Raw genomic sequence first — 18,440 nt, forward strand, 5'->3', positions numbered from 1 at the left:
CACAGAGGCCTGAGCAGTTGGCTGCATAGGATCCCAGCCGTAACAACCCCAGTCAAGGCCTCTGCAGGGGCTGGAGCTGGTGGGGCAGGCAAGCCTAGGGCATCCTAGAGAGCTGTAGCCCGCAGGCCAGGGGCAAGGCCGCGACCTCCTGGGCTCCACTGGATCCGGCCGGAAAAGGTCAAATTTCCTGAGACATGTATGAGGCCCATACTTGGGGGCTAGTGCCATGGGCCGGCCATTTCTAGTTGACTTAGAGCTCGTCCCTACCACCAAGGAAGAAGAAGACCCTGGGGTCTGCTGAGTAAAGGGCCTATCCTCTGAAGGCTCCTATAACTGGGCCCGGAGCCCAGCCGGCCAAGCAGGGAACGGATTTCCTCACCGCGGGCCTCGTTAAAATGCGCACACCGCGGGAGTGAGGGCTGCCCCAGCCCGGGTTTGGAGGGGAGGGGTAAGAGGGAGGGGACGAAGACGCAGGAGTGTGGTGACACTGGCTCTTGTCATACATAGCCTCCAGGAGCATTCGAATGCCAAGGCTAAAGGGAGAACGCAAGAATACTGTCAGAGGTGTCCGTTGGCCGCCCCTCCTCCAAGTTTTCCTCTCCGGGTCGGGTCTTCACCTCAGGACAAGTCACAGACCCTGAAGACCAATGTTTCTTTCACTTCCCTGAAAGGGCTTGGATCCGGAGCCTGACAGGGTGATGAGGCTGTGGGGTGCCTGGACCTAGACTCAGAGGACGAGTCGGGGAGTCTTTCAGGTTGCCAATTGCTTCCACAACACCCATTCAGGCTAGCCCACCAAGGTCCACCGACAGGCAAGCCTGGGGAACACACCAGAGGCAACGATCCTAACTAGACCAACAGACTGGTGGAGGAGGGTATGGGGGACTGAGTCCAGGGCGTTGCGTTTGGGGGAAAATTCTATGTGGAATGTAAAAAATAAGTGACAATTGTCAGCTCCAGTCCGCTCTGGATTTCGGACACTCGGAGGGTCCTGGTGGCCTAGGACCAGATCCGCCACGTTTGGGAGACAGCTCCAGAGCTGAATGGGAAGAGCTTGAGGCCTGGGAGGACCCCTTAGTTTTTAGAGTAAGAAGGGCTAGTGGCCGATTCCAAAATAAGGAAGGGGAGCACCCAAGGCGGACCAGGGTGCACACCATAAACACCCCACTTGTTAACAGCCAGGGGCCCTGGGACCCTTCAAACAGATCCCGAAAGAGGGTTCACGTCTGGGCAGGGACTAGGCGAGCCCAAGGGCCAGGTTACTCCCCTCCACCCAGCCACGTTGGGGCAGCCCCTCCCCCCTCCCCCCAGGCTCCTGGCCTTTGGGCTGAGGTATCGGGTGTGCGTCTTGCGGCCCATCAATACAGATTACATATTTATATCAATCGCGGGCTCGGAGGGCGCCCTCCGAGAGCGGCCCCAAGCCTACGAAATCAAACTGGGAGTGGTCGCGCGGAAACTCTGGCTCAGGATTGGCTACGGGCGCCCGCCGCGGTGCGGGGGGATTGCTAATCGTATTCAGCATGTTTTGCACAAGAAATGTCAGCCAGAAAGGGCTATCTGCTCCCTTCGCCAAATTATCCCACAACAATGTCATGCTCGGAGAGCCCCGCCGCGAACTCTTTTTTGGTGGACTCTCTCATCAGCTCCGGCAGAGTCGAGGCTGGCGGTGGTGGCGGCGGCGCGGGGGGCGGCGGCTACTTCGCCCACGGCGGAGTCTACCTGCAGCCGGCCGCCGACCTGCCCTACGGGCTGCAGAGCTGCGGGCTCTTCCCGGCTCTGGGAGGCAAGCGCAATGAAGCAGCGTCGCCGGGCGGCGGCGGCGGCGGCGGCGGCAGCGGGGGCCTGGGTCCCGGGACGCACGGCTACCCGCCCGCGCCTATAGACCTGTGGCTGGATGCGCCACGGTCTTGCCGGATGGAGCCGCCCGAGGGGCCGCCGCCACCGCAGCAGCCCCAGCAGCAGCCGCCGCCGCCCCCGCCGCAACCACCCCAGCCCCCGCCGCAGGCCACTTCGTGCTCTTTCGCGCAGAACATCAAAGAGGAGAGCTCCTACTGCCTCTACGACTCGGCGGACAAATGCCCCAAAGGCTCGGCCGCCGCTGCCGAGCTGGCCCCCTTCCCGAGGGGCCCACCACCCGACGGCTGCGCCCTGGGCACCTCCAGCGGGGTGCCAGTGCCCGGCTACTTCCGCCTCTCCCAGGCCTATGGCACGGCCAAGGGATACGGCGGCGGCGGCGGCGGCGGCGGCGCGCAGCATCTCGGCGCCGGCCCGTTCCCCTCTCAGCCCCCTGGGCGCGGCTTCGACCCGCCACCTGTGCTTGCCTCCGGCTCGGCGGATGCAGCCCGGAAGGAGCGAGCCCTCGATTCGCCGCCGCCCCCTACGCTGACTTGTGGTGGCGGCGGCGGGGGCTCGCAGGGCGACGAGGAGGCGCACGCGTCGTCCTCGGCCGCGGAGGAGCTCTCCCCGGCCCCTTCCGAGAGCAGCAAAGCCTCGCCCGAGAAGGACTCCCTGGGTAAGCAGGGTGCGCTCAAGGGCCGCAGTCTGGAAGGCAGACAGGCAGACGACCCAGAGAAGGGAAGGAGCAGAGAGCCAGGAGTCCGCGCAGCAGCCGGCCGGCCTTGGCCCGAGCTGCAGGCAGGCTGACCTTGTGAACTTGCTTTTTAATATTTGGGCGTGGGGACACCGTAAAAATTCATGTCCAGCGTAGTGCCCCACACCAAGACGTCCTCCGCGCTGGCCTCAGCTCACCCCGACTGGGGGCAAGGACCCCGGTGAGCAGGCCCCCTCTTGTGCATGTCCTCCGTGGGCCGAAGCACCTTCAGCCGTGGTCTGGGCCCAGGCTACAAGGCGCGGCCCACGCGGGGGGAGGAGGAGGGAGGGAAAGTGGCTCGCCCGCAGATAGCACGGATGTTTGTAAGGCATCCAAAATAAGCAGCCGCCAGCACCAATAAATAAGCCCATTAACTGGCGAAGTTCGAGTTTACGATCCCCCATGCTTTTTTCAAAGTTGCTAGAGGGGCGGGAATCCTTGTTTCGGGTAGAAGAAAAGGCAAATCCAGCCCGGACGCCGGGGGCCCTGAGCTGAGCGTCAGAGAGGGACATTTTCGCTTTCCCTGGAACTCAGAATCCGCCCAGACTGCACGTCCCTGGCTCCTGGAGAGACATGACGGCGGCAGGCCCTTGACCCCGAATCATTTTTTTGTGCCTTCCCCAAGCCCCAACTATGTCGTTCTTCCTCTCCTCACCAGGCCTTGGGCAAGGAGGGGGCTGCAGTGAGACACAGCTATGCTGCCCGCCCCCCTTCCAAGTAAGCACCCCGGACCCCAGCCTGGGGGGCTGCAGGAAATGATTGTATGCCTTGGGGCAAGAGGCAAAGAAAAAGTAAGGCGTTAAGTTCAAGATATACAGGCCTGCCCTCCCAGGCCGGTCATTTTGCAAGCACCTGGCAGTTTTGTGCTAAAACAGGTGTTTGGGGAAAAGTGGAGGGAAATGTAAATTGGGAGGGTAGGTGTAGATTGGAGGCCCACTGGATTTTGCACTTGCCTTTTGGAGGAACTGCTCTTTCTGGGTAAGCAAGCTAAAGGGGAACATACCTTCTGTATATAACTTAAGGCATCCCTCTTGTGGCAGAGGCGACCCAAATTCACCCATGTAATCAGCCCACATAGCCTCGATTTAACTTTCCTCTCTTTATTCCCTTAAATGCCAGGCAATACCAAAGGCGAAAACGCAGCCAACTGGCTCACTGCAAAGAGCGGCCGGAAGAAGCGTTGCCCGTACACGAAGCACCAGACGCTGGAGCTGGAGAAGGAGTTTCTGTTCAACATGTACCTTACTCGAGAGCGGCGCCTAGAGATCAGCCGCAGCGTCCACCTCACGGACAGACAAGTTAAAATCTGGTTTCAGAACCGCAGGATGAAACTGAAGAAAATGAACCGAGAAAACCGGATCCGGGAGCTGACAGCCAACTTTAATTTTTCCTGATGAAGCTCCAGGCAACACTATTTTGTTTTGTCCCCCCCCTTCCCCCCGCTTCCAGAGCTGTTCTCCTCCCTCTGTCTTCGGCCTCTGCCCAGGAACTCGCACCTGTGCGGGAGCCCCATTCCTCCCTCCCACACTTGCCATCTCGCTGGCCATTACATCTGTGCAGGGCTGGTTTGTTCCGACTTTTTGTTTCTTTGTCTGTTTGCTAGGTGCTGGTTTACTTGTTGTTTTCTGGGGGAAAAAGCCATATCACTCTAAAATTCTATATAGATAAATATTGTCCTAAGTGTCAAGTGGTGAACTGGGATGGTTTGTTGTCTTGGTATTCCACTGCTCAAAATGGCCCCTGTTCTCCCGGTGGAGCTGGTTTCCTGCGGGGGGCCGGGCAAACCTAGCCGGAAGGCCCAGGTCCCATTGTAGGCGCTGAGGTGTCTGGCCTGAGGTCAATGGTGCAAGGAGCTGCCACCGGGCTCCCTGGCCTGAGTGTTGGGCTGTGTTTAATCAGGGGATACAGGCCCTAGGTTTCTCCTTTCTTTCTTTCTTTCCTTCTTTCCTTCTTTCTTTCTTTCTTTCTTTCTTTCTTTCTTTCTTTCTTTCTTTCTTTCTTTCTTTCTTCTTCCTTGGCAAAGAGAAGGGCTTATGGGCATGGGTATACAGGTTGGCAAAAGGGCTTGACTTTGGCTGGTTGGGAAACTGAGAGTCAGAAAGATGAACGTTTCCTTCCTTTGTAAGATATCCTAGCTTTAAAGAAGAAGAAAAAAAAAATGACCAGGACAAGGAAACTCCTCTTCCAGTTTGTGTAAGGTCTTGCATTGTGGGACTAAATTATTTCCCTTCCCTCTGAATTTCCATATCCTCTGGCTGTAGATAAATAATCTGATATAGTTTTGTTTATACATGTGGATCTAGTGGATTTTTGTCATAAAATAATTGTTACCACTGGTAACACGACAAGCACACCACAATTCTCCCTATCTTGTGGAGGTTTTTTTTCCCTTTTTTCTTTCTTTCTTTTTTTATTCTTCTTTCCAAAATTCATGGAAGCCAAGGAGGGCTGGGGCAAGCAGAATAGATTAGAGAAGGGAGACATTGTTTGGTTTCCTTTATACTGTGAAGTTACATGCATAAAAGGGTCAAACCTGTAGGTGCAGAAAAAGAAAAAAAACTATAAATGCAAATCTGTATAAATGTCTATTATTATGAAAAATTGCCAATCTTGTTTTATGCAAATGCATTCTATCGTTATTATAAATGTTAGTTCTAGCTCTATTTACTTCTAATCTTAAATCAGAATAAATTAATATTGTAATGCTGCTGTGCGTGGAAAAAAGACGATGTTTATGTTCTTATAGAAGAATAAAAGCTGTGGAATGAAGCTTTTTAATTTTACCTCTTTTTTTGACTTCTTATCTTCACCTTCCACTTTATCCCGTCCACCACTTTTACAACAGGAGGACTAGCCCGCGCCCCCTGCAATTACTTTAGGCATCTATTTAAATATTACCTAGACAGTCGTAATTTGTCTGGGCCCTATAGCCCTGGTGCCGTAAGGTTTGTCGGCTTTTGTTCAGTTTTATGACTTGCTAGTATATCTGGATTGTGGCTGTCTTGGACCGGTGGTTTCAGTTGAGAGAGGAGCTTCATAGACAGAGGAAGCCAAACAGGATTTCTTTCGGGAGCCCCAGGGAGGCTCGCAAAGGCTGGTTATTTTGTGGGTCCCCTGGTCCTAGATGACCCCCAGTCTAGGAATCCGGGGAGCAGGCTGAGCCCATAGTGCTCACCAGCGTCCGCGGCATCGGTTAGGTAGACCGCGGCCAGGCTGCCTGGACACCCCCCTCCCCCAGCACAGCCTCCCCCACCTGGTCGCCCTCCGCGGGGCCACGCGTTTCCTGCTCGCGGGAGGTTGGGGGGGGCGACGTAGGGGGGATGGGGCGCGGGAGCGCGCACCCCGGCTGGCTGCCTGGCGGGGAGGGAGAGAGGGGGAGAGCGAGCGGCGGGGAGCGAGCGCGGGAGGCCGAGACCAGACTGGGAGCCGGCTCCGGGCTCTCCCTGGCGCTGCTGAGTCTCCCAGGGCTGCCGCTGCTCGGCGCCCGCTGGCTGAGCTGCAAGGTTTGGGAAACCAGCACGGACACTGCTCGTTCTCTGTTCTCGCTTTCTCCCCTCCTTCTACTTTCCTCTCTCTCCTTTACCTTACTTCCCTCCCTCTCCCAGGTTTACCTTACAGGGGCCGGTGGCTTCTCTCTCCGTAATGCCTTAGCGGCAGCCCAGGACACTCAGTGGCAGCGGCGGGCGCAGGTTGGCGAGGGGCCGGGCCGGGTGCGATCGCAGGGTTCTCCCTTGGCGGCGGCGGCGGCGGCGGCGGCGGTGGCTGCAGTGGCGGCGGCGGCGGCGGCGGCGGCTGCGGGCGAGGCAGCCCCGCGCGGGCAGCACCAGAACTGGTCGGTGATTTAGGTAGTTTCCTGTTGTTGGGATCCACCTTTCTCTCGACAGCACGACACTGCCTTCATTACTTCAGTTGAAATCGTCTCCAGGTACCTGTGCGCGCGAGGGCTGGGCCGGGCGGGGCATCCAGGCTCTGGTCGTGCCAGGCCTGTGGTGGCAACCTCGGCTTTTCCCACTCAGGAGCCTCGTCCCTGCCTCTTTCTCAGAGCTCTACCAGGCTGCTGGCCTCACCCCCATCCCCACCAGGCCCCAGCAGGTATGGTCAGGTTAGCTGTGCCTCGGCCGACGCCGGGGGCGTGGTAGGAATTCTGAGCCCCCGGGCCATTCAAGGTCAGGGGCGCACACTTCCATCCTGGGCCTCCCTTGCTCCTGCTCTGTACCTAGCCAGGGACCCCGCCATTCTTCTGCAAAGCTAGAACAGCCTCAGCCCCAATCCAGAGTAGGAAATAAGGAAAGATCCCTTTGCCAGTGAAGACTCAGGCTAAACTAGAATGTACAAGGCAGACAGCGTCTGGGATCCTGGCCTTGTCACTTACCCTTCTCTCTTGTAAGCCGCTTTCTGCTTCAGGAGTTGCCTTTGACTCTTTTCTTCCTTCTTTCTTTCCTTCCCTCCTTTCTCTTTTTCCTCTACATTATTTTCCTTACCCTCCTTCTTTCTTTCCCTTTTCTTTATTATTATTTTTTTCACCCTCTCTCCTCCCCAGCCCTTTCTTTTGGAGGGACCCAGGGCTAGCATGGGGAGAGCCAGGGTTTGGTGGGTGCCTTACTTTTCTCTTCACGCTCAAGTAGAGGTCGTGATTACCGAGGAAGGGTTCGCGTGGGGCTTCTGTCGAGGGCTGTGGATCTGAGCGCAGACAAGGCCTCGGTTACGATCACGACCGGATGGCGGCGGCCTTGCGTTCCTACTCCACTGGTCAGCGACAGCAGACAAGGAGATCCGATTAGGGGGCATTCTGCTCTGGCGGCATTTTTGCAAGGAGGCCTTTGCCAGCTTCACTGGGGGCCTGAGGCTGGGACCTGGCTGAGGCTCAGCTAGTCTCAGTGGAGCCTGGCCACTAAGGGAACTCTCCCGGAAGCTTCCTAGGCTCCGGCCCTGCCGGTCTCCGCTCAGGCTTTAACCGCGATAAGGGAGCCCAGCTAGGGCAAAGATTGGCTGCTTGTTTGCCAGTAGCTTCTTTCAGGTTCAGAGTATGTTGGATATGGCATCCTTGGGCGGACGACTGCTGGAGAAGGGGACCCTTCCAGTGTCAGTGTTTCAAATAATAGAGGAAAGGAATTCTAAATTTAGAACCACTGGAATACAAAGTTGAGTCCTTATTCTAACTTGTAGTCCACTCACTGGAAGCCAGTTTGACCATTCTTGTTATTACTGGGGACTGGAAACAACCTCCATCCCTCCTTAGCCCTCCACACACACCGCCACTCGCCACTCCACTGGGGCCTTCGGACTGTTTCCATTTAGCAGTCAAGCCCTTCCCACTCAGCTTTAGACCCAGTTTTCACTGCTCAGCCCCTGATCCTATAATCTGAACATGGTATTACCCTCAACTCTTCTCTGCCATTTTCAGGACCTGAGTATTGGATTTGTTTTGGAGGCCAAGGTTTTAGGGCTCTCGGGCAAAAAGAGACAGTTTGTAATCACACTCACTTAATATTTCTTTATGCACACGCAATTCCTTTTATTTCCAAAATAAAGGCAGACAAAAAACCTGAATGTTTTCTCCCCAAACCTCTGGCCTGAAGAAGGAGAATTTTGGTTTGTGATTCCTCACCCCCCATTCTAGGCACCAGTGAGGACTAGTTAACACTCAAGCCCTGCTAATTACTTAGTAGCTGTCCTATTTGGGGGCTAAGGCTATTTAAAGGACAGCCTTTTTATTTTTAATAATACTATAAATAATTCATTCGTGTCTTCTCTGGGTACAAAAAAAAGTGGAAAAGGCAGCCTGGCGTGTCCAGCTCATTTGCAGACAATTACTATTAGGAGTGAAGGTTTCCTCCCAGATTAATTTTTTCTTAATAAAAACCTCAGAGGACCCCGAACTGTCCGATATTTGGGACACCGTGGGCTGCGGAGGGGGTGGGAATAACGGAGGAATTTACAAGGAAAGGAAACATATTAGGGGGAGGGGACTGAGGTGGCCAGTAACGGCCACGTCGGAGTTCATTGTGTCGGCCACTTCCCTCTTCCAGCGAGGGCCTAGAAAGGGGTACCTGGTTGGTCTCCCCCTCTGGTTTCTCAGCCTCAGGAGGAGAGCCTGGCATTTGAGGGTACCCCCTTCCCCATGCGGGATAGGGATGTATCCGGGCTTGGGGAGGGGTTACTGGGACTGTTGGGGAGGATGAAGGCAAAAAAAAGATGGAAGCAGCCGAGGCAGCCCGCCCTCGCCAGGGAAGTGGGCTAATGAGAAACACACTCTTGCAGGCACAGTGTTCACACGTGAATTTAATTACCCCGTTTTTAGGAGTCGCTGCTTTACGTTTGTATCTGGTGTGGGTTTTTTCTTCCAATTAACAAAGAAGCCGAGGCCTTTTAATTTACCCCTGAAAGACTAAAAGTGGTGAGAATCACCCTCCTCAATTTGGCCAAGCTGAGGGATGGGATTAAAGTCAATGCCCGTGCCCCTCCCCGTTTTAATTTCTGGCCCTGGACTTGAGCTGCGGCCACCTCACACTGGGCCTTGTAACTCCGCTGAGCCGCCTGGCTGCGTGGGTAACCCAGGCGGCCCCGCCAGGGGCAGTGGCCAGGAAGGAAGGAAGGGGACCTGAAGGATTCTTACTGGGCCCCGAGGCCAGCCGCTCTGGTGCGGGCCTCCCAGCTACTGAGCCGCCGGGTCTCTGAGGCCGAATTCTCCTTTTATTGATGCTGCCTCGTGGTTTTTTGCAGCTCGGGTTAGGGGAGTGCGACAGGCTAGCAGAGCTCAGCATTAGGGCCTGGGAGGTCGGAGCACAGGCCTGGGGTGCCTGCTGAGTCCACCGGGGCGGGGGGGGGGGGGGGTCGTGATTCCAGCTGACGCAGTGCAGGGTCCGTTGGGCTCGCGTGTGTGCGGTTGGGCCCCGAACGCGCGCGGCACAACCAGGCACCCAAACACTTCGCTCATCGATGGCTGGGCCGCTCCTTGGTGGGGCGCTCGCTGGAGACAGAGCGGTAAATTTGGGAACTGCCTGGACACCCTGCGATCCTGTACGGCAGATCCCAGGGGCCCCCAAGGCTGTGTCCTCTGGGAGGCCTGTCCCTGCCCAGCGCGCTCGGGCAGGGGCAGTGGTGGTTCAGTTTGGGAAGGTTACTGCGTTGAATTTGACTTTTCAAGGCCGGCCCCTGGTAAACTCGCATCTCCGGGGACTGCGGGGATTATTTACAGGGAGCCCGCCAACCAAACACAACAGTCTAATTTAACCTTTCCAAGTCCTCGTAAATTTTTACAACTGGGAGCCACAGCGAGGTAAACGAATCTGTTGGTCGTTCCCAACTTCCCACCAGCCTGTGTGGCTTCTGAAACAATAACTCCTTATGAAATATAAATATAGATTTAAATACAGTAGAGCGAGAATGCGATTTGGCTGCTTTTTTATGGCTTCAATTATTGTCTAATTTTATGTGAGGGGCTCTGCTGGCCGTACTAGCACGCGGGACCCGCGCCTTGCTGATGGCGTGATTAATTGTGATATAAAATAGTCCGTTTAAGAAGTGTGTGTCTGGTGGTGGCGGTGGGAAGGGGAGGGAGTCCGGAGGCAAGGCCAGATTTGATCTTTTAATCTTCGTTGGCCACAATTAAAACAAACCCGATCGTTGAGCGCCGCGATCCCTTTGCATAAAAACATATGGCTTTTGCTATAAAAATTATGACTGCAAAACACCGGGCCATTAATAGCGTGCGGAGTGATTTACGCGTTATTGTTCTGCTGGGCGGACACGTGATGCGCGTGGCCAATGGGGGCTCGGGCGCCGGCAACTTATTAGGTGACTGTACTTCCCCCCCTGGTGCCACCAAGTTGTTACATGAAATCTGCAGTTTCATAATTTCCGCGGGTCAGGCCAGCCGGCAAGGTGCGGGGTACGGCGATGGCCACCACCGGGACCCTGGGCAACTACTATGTGGACTCATTCCTGCTGGGCGCTGACGCTGTGGATGAGCTGGGCGCGGGACGCTATGCTCCGGGGGCCCTGAGTCAGCCCCCACGGCAGGCGGCGGCACTGACGGAGCACCCCGACTTCAGCCCATGCAGCTTCCAGTCCAAGGCGGCGGTATTCGGTGCCTCGTGGAACCCGGTGCACGCGGCGGGCGCCAACTCGGTGCCCGCGGCGGTGTATCACCACCATCACCACCCCTATGTGCACCCCCAGGCGCCCGTGGCTGCGGCAGCGCCGGATGGCAGGTACATGCGCTCCTGGCTGGAGCCCACGCCCGGTGCGCTCTCCTTCGCGGGCTTGCCCTCCAGCCGGCCTTACGGCATTAAACCTGAACCGCTGTCCGCCAGAAGGGGTGACTGTCCCACGCTTGACACTCACACTTTGTCCCTGACTGACTATGCTTGTGGTTCTCCTCCAGTTGATAGAGAAAAACAGCCCAGCGAAGGCGCCTTCTCCGAAAACAATGCTGAGAATGAGAGCAGCGGAGACAAGCCCCCCATCGATCCCAGTAAGTGTCTCCTCCCTCCAAACTGGCTGCCGCCTCCACGCCGGCCACCCGGATCTGCCAGCCCGCCAGCTTTCTCTCGAGCCTGCCTTCGCCCGCCTGGGAGCCTCCAGAGCAGAGGCCGGGAGCCAGAAGTTGCTGTTTGGGACGCCTCGGATGGGGCCCCAAGTCCACAGAGCTGTGACTAGCGGGCCCGCTGGGCTGGGGGGGAGGGGAGGTGGCTGCTACGGAGAGAGGGGGCGGGGCGGGTGCCGCAGGCCGAGCCAAGACCAGCCACCCCTCTCCCTGGCTGCCCAGGACCAGGACTGCGATACTTTGGGCTGTTCTTCGAAAGCAGCGTTGCAGAGTCTTTTGTGCGACTAGATTGTCCAGGAGTGGCGGCAGCAACTGCAGCCCGGACGCTGGGGAATACGGCCGGCCGATTCCCTTCACTTCTTGTCTTCAGCCAGTGGCGGCGTAAATCCTGCCCAGGATGAGGCTGCAAGCCTGCCACGAGGGTCCCCATGCCAGATTATTCTAATAAACTGGAGAAGTGATCAATGGCCTTGGGGCGCTTATGGGCGCAGTGTGGGCCTGCCCCTCTCCCACAGCCTTCCAGGGAGGTCAAATAAGGAGTGGGAAGAGTAGAAGGAAAGGTGGGGAAGGGAAGACACACAGAGTTACTAGAGGGAGAAAAGAATATTAATCTTGCTACACGAACACAGGGCTGCGTGGTTTCCCCCTGCCTGGCAAGAAAGAGATCTGTTTTCAAATTTCACTCACCACACAATGTTCGGAAAGTGGGAGGGGAGAGGGAAGGACAGGAGGACAGAGGAGGAAAAAGGAGGGCCTCGGAGGGGAGGGGGAGCCAAGGTTTTACTGCGTGCAATTGTAAGTGACCGTCCCTGCGTCTGTCTGCCAGGGGTCCATTGTGTCCGAGGCTCTACCGCCTTTCCTAACCTATTCAGCAGCGTCTTTGAGGAAGACCCCCGGAGGTCCCCCAGCCCCCAGCAGAGTGGGGGTGTGCTTCTCCTACTTCTAAATCCCGTTTTTCTCCCTCTCCCCGCCCCCCCAGGCAACCCGGCCGCCAACTGGCTCCACGCGCGCTCCACTCGGAAGAAGCGCTGCCCCTATACTAAACACCAAACGCTGGAACTGGAGAAAGAGTTTCTGTTCAACATGTACCTCACCAGGGACCGCAGGTACGAGGTGGCCCGACTGCTCAACCTGACAGAAAGGCAGGTTAAAATCTGGTTCCAGAACCGCAGGATGAAAATGAAGAAAATCAACAAGGACCGAGCGAAAGACGAGTGATGATGCCACTTGAGTTCATTTAGAAAACAGACGGAGCTAGAGGGAAAGAGGAAGGACTGCCTGCTGCCCCCTTCTCCCACCCCCACACCACCCAAGCCTCCAGCACCCCGCGACAAAGGGGCACTAAACTCCAGGCCTCAGCTCCCCCTGGCAAACCTTTCTCAGGCTGGCTCCTCGGCCCGCCGCTTTCATGGAGGAGGTATTGTAAGCTTTCCGTTTTACGTTAAGGAAAAAAAAAGAAGAAGAAGAAGAAGAAGGGGGCATTAGCGCTGATATCTGTGTATGCTAACTTGTATATATTTTATAAAATCTACCTGTTCCTGACTTAAAACAAACAAACAAAAAAAACTACCTTTTTATAATGCACAACTGTTGACTGCGGGCTGTATAGTTTTTAGTCTGTGTAGTTAATTTAATTTTCTCTTTGTGCGGCAGAGCAATCTGCCCAGATACTTGAACACTGTGTTTTATTGTGGTAATTATGTTTTGTGACTCAAACTTCTGTGCTGGGTGATGCACCCGTTGTGATTGTGAAAGCTAGAATTCAATTTGAACTCAGGTTGTTTATGAGGGGGGGACAACTGCATAGAGTATAGCTCTGTAGTGGAATATGTCTTCTGTGTAACTAGGCTGTTAACCTTTGATTGTAAATTAGCTGTAAGGATTTCTCAGTGAAATAAATTTTTTTTAAAAAAAAGAGAAAGAAAGAAAAAGAAAGAAAGAAAGAAAGAAAGAAAGAAAGAAAGAAAGAAAGAAAGAAAGAAAGAAAGAAAGAAAGAACGGGTTCTTTGGGATGCATAGATTCATGGTTTTCTCCACTTTTGAAATTCAGGCAATTTAGTCCCTACATGCTCTATAGACCTGTCTTGTCCATTGTAAATACAAACCATGTATTAAAGAATAAGCGATCAGACCAGCTTAAATATTGTTTTTGCACCAAACAGGGAAGAAATTCGGAGCTATACGTATGTGCAGGAGGTTACTACCTATGGTTTACGTTTAATTTTAACTGGGGAGAAATGATATTGTGATGGAGTTAATTTTATTGATAATAAATTATACACTATGAAACCGACATTGGGCTACGGTAGATTTGTATTCTTGATGAATCTGGGGTTTCCTTTGGGCTAAACAGACACTGTATATTTTGCAATAGTTACCTCAAGGCCTACTGACCAAATTGTTATGTTGAGATATTTAACTTTTAGCCAAATAAAATATATTGATTATTTTTATTTTATTTACTTTATTTATTACTTTCTTATTTTATTTTTATTTATTACTATTATTTTTGCGAGCCAGCTCGTTGCACCTTCTTCTCCTGGGGCAGGGGAGCTTTGATAGTCTCTGGGTAGGGCCAGATTGGGATAAACGAGGACAGAACCTCGACTTTGCTCCGCCGGGCTTGGGGGAGCTGGACCCTCCGGCAGGCAGCGCGGGCTGGCCTCAGGACCCCGCACCAGGCCGGCTGCCCGGCGGCACCAGCAGCGGAGCAGCAAGGAGATCGGGGAACACGGGGCAGCGAGGCTGGGTCTCCAGCCCTGTGTCCATTTGCCAGACGGCCAGGAGATCTCTGAAGAGCTGGGCTGGCGTCCTGGGTATCGCTGCCCGGCAGCAAGGAAAGGCCACTCTTTCATCTTGGCGCCCTAAGAAATTGCCCAAACCCGTGTCCACAGAGACTGCTGGGCCTTCCCTAGCAGTGTGTGTGTGTGTGTGTGTGGGGGGGCAGCTGGACAGTGAGCTGAGGGCCTGCCTCCAAGGAAGGAAACGCGATCCTGATCACCCCAACGTGGCTCTGGGGACCGAAAGCCTGCGCCCCCCTCACCCCCACCTCCTGGCAGGCTGGCCCGGGGGATTCTGGGCCCTGCTCCGAGAGCCCCTCCCTGAGCACAAGTCCTGGCAGAGGCAGGGCCCAGGCAACGGACGAGCCCGAAGCACCATAAAAGAAAATGAGGGTTGTTACTGTTTATGGGGTGTAAAGGGCTGCGAGGGGAACGGGGCCACAACCTCGGAGGCCCGAGCACCTCCTAGATGTGACCGGAGAGTTCAGCCTTCCCCCCTACACTGCTTCCCCCCTTGAGAACTTCAGCAAGGGTATCTGTATTCGGACACGTACAAGGGGAACCAAGGCACCAGGGATGGGGCGTCCCCTCACACCCCACCCCCACCCCGCCGCCAGGTTGGGACGCCCTCTGTTGTTGCAGACAGAAGGAACTTCAAAGAATGGGCACTAAGGGTGTGCCATAAAGGCCGGGTCTGCGAACTGTCTGGAATTCGGCCCTTAATGAGTTTACAACTGTCCAGCCCCAATTAAGATTTTCCACCAAAGCCCTTTCATTTGTTTGCTCTGTCTGCCGCCGATAAAGCGATTGCGGAAACAGCTCTTTTTTATGGGCACTGCCCTCTCGGCAGCGTAGATTCCGGGCTGCACGCAGACCCCCTGGGACCCAGCCCTCTCCGTCCTCTGAAAGTGGGGCGCCGGCCCCGCGGCAGCTGCCAACGAAGTTCAGGCGCGGCACCTAGCACTGCAGTACCAGAGTTCGGCCAGCAGATGGCAGTGTGACTCCACGCAAGAGGTCCCCACGCCGCCATCTCCCGCCGCCGCGACCCTGGGAAGTTCCTAAGATGTCGACTTGACGCGAGCCTTTCTGGCGTGGGAGCCCCAGATTTGAGTGAACATCAGTGGTATATTTTCCATTCTGCTCACGCCAGGATAGAAGCTGGGAAACAAGCAAGCGGCGGGGGCTCGCCTGACCTGCACCCTTCGGTCCTCCATCCCGGGGGCCTAGCTCTGCAGCTCCAGGCTTGGGGACGGCTCTAGGGTCACCATTCCCAGCCCTGGACAAGCCTCGGTGCAGCGCTACCCTCGGAGAACCCAGCTGACCGGCGGACAGACACAGAGACTAAAGGCCTACAGCCCTCGGACCTGGTGACTCCCCCCCAGAGGGTGTGCAGAGGGCGCATCCCTGCCAGAGGCCCTGGGCGACCCCCAAAGGCTGCGCCCTAGTAAAGGGCCCGAGGAGGAGCCAGCACCCGGGTGAGCCAGAACCCCGGGACTCGGCCACCTTGAATACATGACAATAAAATTAGGCGTCTGAAAATTGGGCTTTAAAGCATTCTTGGCGACTGTCTAGTGTAGGTCTCGCGGCTGCGTTGTCTAGGAATGGGAATCCTTGGGGACGGACCAGGAGCTGCTTTGGTTATTCTGAAATAGATGTAATGTTTTAAATAATTAAAATAACATCCTAGCTCCAGAATAGGCGCTCAGGTCGTCGTGAAAGCCGCTACTGCTTTCTCTCGCCGTAGAATTTCCTCGGCAATGGAGACACTGAGGCTACTCTGGCGTCCTCTGCTCAGGAGGAGGGAGGGGACCCCAATCATGGCCCAGCCTATCCCAGACCCTGAGTGGGGAGCCCGCCCGGAGCCTTCCAGGAGGCACCCTGAGAGCGGGTGCGAGGTTCAGCCCCAGGTGCGATGGTTTCCCAGATAAAACGCAAAAGCAAACAGAGGACCCTTCGAAGCACCCTGGAGCCCCGTGAACACTGCACAGGGTGCATTCATTTGGATTGTAATAGTCTCTGCCAAGCCCACAAAATGTTTACAACCTGCATCTCCACGCTGTACACGCTATAAAACTGGGGATTGGATTTTGGCTGACATCTCTCTCGGGTCTCGGTCTCTCTCTCTCTCTCTTTCTCTCTCTCTCTCTCCTTCCCTTTTCTCTGTTTATATGCACATGTCGGTATTACAGACACACGGCTTCATTATATTTCATTACATAACACACAATATTTCACAGCATCTGATTGTAAGAAGGGTTTTATAACTTCCTGAGAGCTGTCCGTGGCCACAGTGTATCCAAGCGGCAGATAGAAAGCTGGGTTTATGTAACTACAAATACATGGCAAAGGAGCAGATCGGTAGCCACCGCTTCTCTCCCTAGGTCACGGAGGCTCCAGGTAGGTGCAGGCCGGCGGGGATCTCCAAGCATCGCCAGGCGGGGCCTCTCTTGCCCTTGGCCTGTGGGCGGCTGGGAAGCAGTCCTCCCTGCTCGGCTGCCCAGGACCGGTTTCCCTGATGCCGCCTAGATGACACTCCGCAAGAGCCGGATCTCCTTTGCATTCCTGGGGGATGGATTTGTCCCGGAGCCGAGACCCGGGACCGCTCACTGAATGGAGAAATCGAGGCGCAGGTCGCCCGAGGGGCGCGGACAGCAAGGTTTAGAGAAGCAAATTGCCAGCCTCCGGCTCTGGCAGGCTTCATTGGCTGTCAGAGAACTGGGTTTACATTCTTAGCTGGATTTAAATGTTGAGGACAATTTGGTACCAAAAAAACAGGGGAAACACATATTGCTTGGCATACAGGAACTCAGCCCCAGGAAAGCGGTGGACAATGTCTTTATGTAAGGACAGCGGGGCAGAGGAGAACCCTGCCTACACATGCCTGCTGCAGGCCGCTTCAAGGAGATTTCTGTGAATATTATCACAAGGAACCCAGAGCAATTGTGTCTTTTCAGCCAAATATGTAGGAAACCAATGGCTCAAGAACACGCGGTCAAAGAGGCCTTTGAAAGCCTGACTCTGTCTAGCCTTTTCGTTTTAAAACGCTGCCACCGAAGGCAAGAGGGGAGAGAGAAGCCAGAAACGAAAGGGAGGTTTCGGCACCAGCGGGACTCGGCTCAGTTGGTTGACTTGGGTCCAGAGAGGCTCAGGCCTTGTGGGACAGCATCTGGATCCTCCTTGGCCCAGGCAGAGGGGCAGTGTGTCCTGTCAGGACCGCTTGGATTTGCGCGGGACAAACCCGGGCAGAGATGAGCCTGTGGTGCGGACCTGCAGCGCTCTTGCGTTCGCTCCCGCGCTCCCCAAAATCGCTCCCCGCAGTCTGTAGGGTCAGCTCACTCAGGGCAGGTTCTACTTGAAACGCCATCGCTGTCGGCTGCTTCAGCCACCGGAGTCTAGACAGACAACGGTCGGCGGGCCTGGGTCTTTCTCTTTGCATCTTGCTGTGTCACTCGAGGGACAATTTATTGGTCTAAAGCTGTCTAATTCCTCCTCTTTGATCTCCTAGCCCTCTTCTTGTTTGTTTCATCTTCCTTTAACTTTCTTAGGTTTTTATTTCCTGCCCGAAATTGATGCTATTTGGAATATTTGTTTTTTTCTTCCCTTCCCTTATCCTCTCTATTCCCCAACCAAGACAGTTAGCATCCTGTTCCGCCATAAAGGGTATCCCGGATATTGCCCCCCCCCATGGCTCGAGTACCTCCAGGGGACATCACCCTGGCCCCACCTGCTCAGACAGCCCCCACCTCTCCATCCACACCCTGGGCCCACTAGGCCAGAGCCCAGGCTCTGTTGCGTCGGGGTCTGAACCCGCCTGCCGCCTTTTGTGCTCCTAGTACCCCCTGAGAGGGTGCAGTGAACGGGGGCGGCCTGGACCCTCTGAAAGTGATGGGAAACGCTTTGTACACGAAGAACCAAACTCTATAATTTAGAGGAGAATTTCCGGGGCAATTCCATTGTGAGGTCGGGTTTATGGTGTGCAATCGAGCTGAGCAGTAAAAGGCGCACTGACCTGGCCGCCAGGCTTCCAGCTCAGCCTGGGCAGTTTACGAGCGTTTGGGGGAAGGCTTCGCCCCACCACCCTCAAAGGAGCGGTGAGCAGCGGGGCCTTTGGCTGTTCCAACCCTGCCCAGGGGTTGGAGGCTTTGGAAGGTAAGCTCCAGGAGTAGGGGGCCTGGATGGGAGAGATTGTGACTGCTGTGCGCCTCCCCTCTCTTTGGAAAGGTGAAGCCCTGGGAGCTGGGTGGCCTTTGGGAGGGGTCTCCCTAGTTGTCTTTGGGGTCTCCAAAAGAAAAGGAGACCCAGAGTGGGCGGCAGTTCCCAGGTGGGCTGGGCCTCCTCTCTTCTCCAAACTGGCTCTAAAGCAGGTATTGCTACTAGGCACTCAGGCCATGAGGAGCTGTAGAGGCCCAGGGGTGGCCACAGGGGAGGCCACCAGAAACCTCAGGGTACAGTGGTACCTGGAAAGGTGTAGGGCCTGAGGTTCCTTCAAGATGGGGGAGACTTGGTTCCCCTCCAGACA

General features: G+C 55.4%; 2 protein-coding genes across 2 annotated transcripts; both read left to right on the plus strand.

Annotated features, from left to right (window-relative positions):
* Positions 1–1,539: 1,539 nt before the first annotated feature.
* Positions 1,540–3,987, plus strand: HOXA10 (homeobox A10). The gene is made up of 2 exons (XM_036246971.1): positions 1,540–2,515; positions 3,713–3,987. Exons 1-2 carry the CDS (start codon positions 1,540–1,542, stop codon positions 3,985–3,987), a joined length of 1,251 nt encoding a protein of 416 aa, XP_036102864.1.
* A 6,488-nt stretch (positions 3,988–10,475) lies between these two features.
* Positions 10,476–12,433, plus strand: HOXA9 (homeobox A9). Its single transcript, XM_036246967.1, has 2 exons — positions 10,476–11,069; positions 12,121–12,433. Exons 1-2 carry the CDS (start codon positions 10,493–10,495, stop codon positions 12,357–12,359), a joined length of 816 nt encoding a protein of 271 aa, XP_036102860.1. The 5' UTR covers positions 10,476–10,492; the 3' UTR covers positions 12,360–12,433.
* The last annotated feature ends 6,007 nt before the right edge of the window (positions 12,434–18,440 follow it).

This window comes from Molossus molossus, unplaced genomic scaffold (assembly GCF_014108415.1).
Source record: "Molossus molossus isolate mMolMol1 unplaced genomic scaffold, mMolMol1.p scaffold_m16_p_7, whole genome shotgun sequence".
Taxonomy (NCBI): Eukaryota; Metazoa; Chordata; class Mammalia; order Chiroptera; family Molossidae; genus Molossus; species Molossus molossus.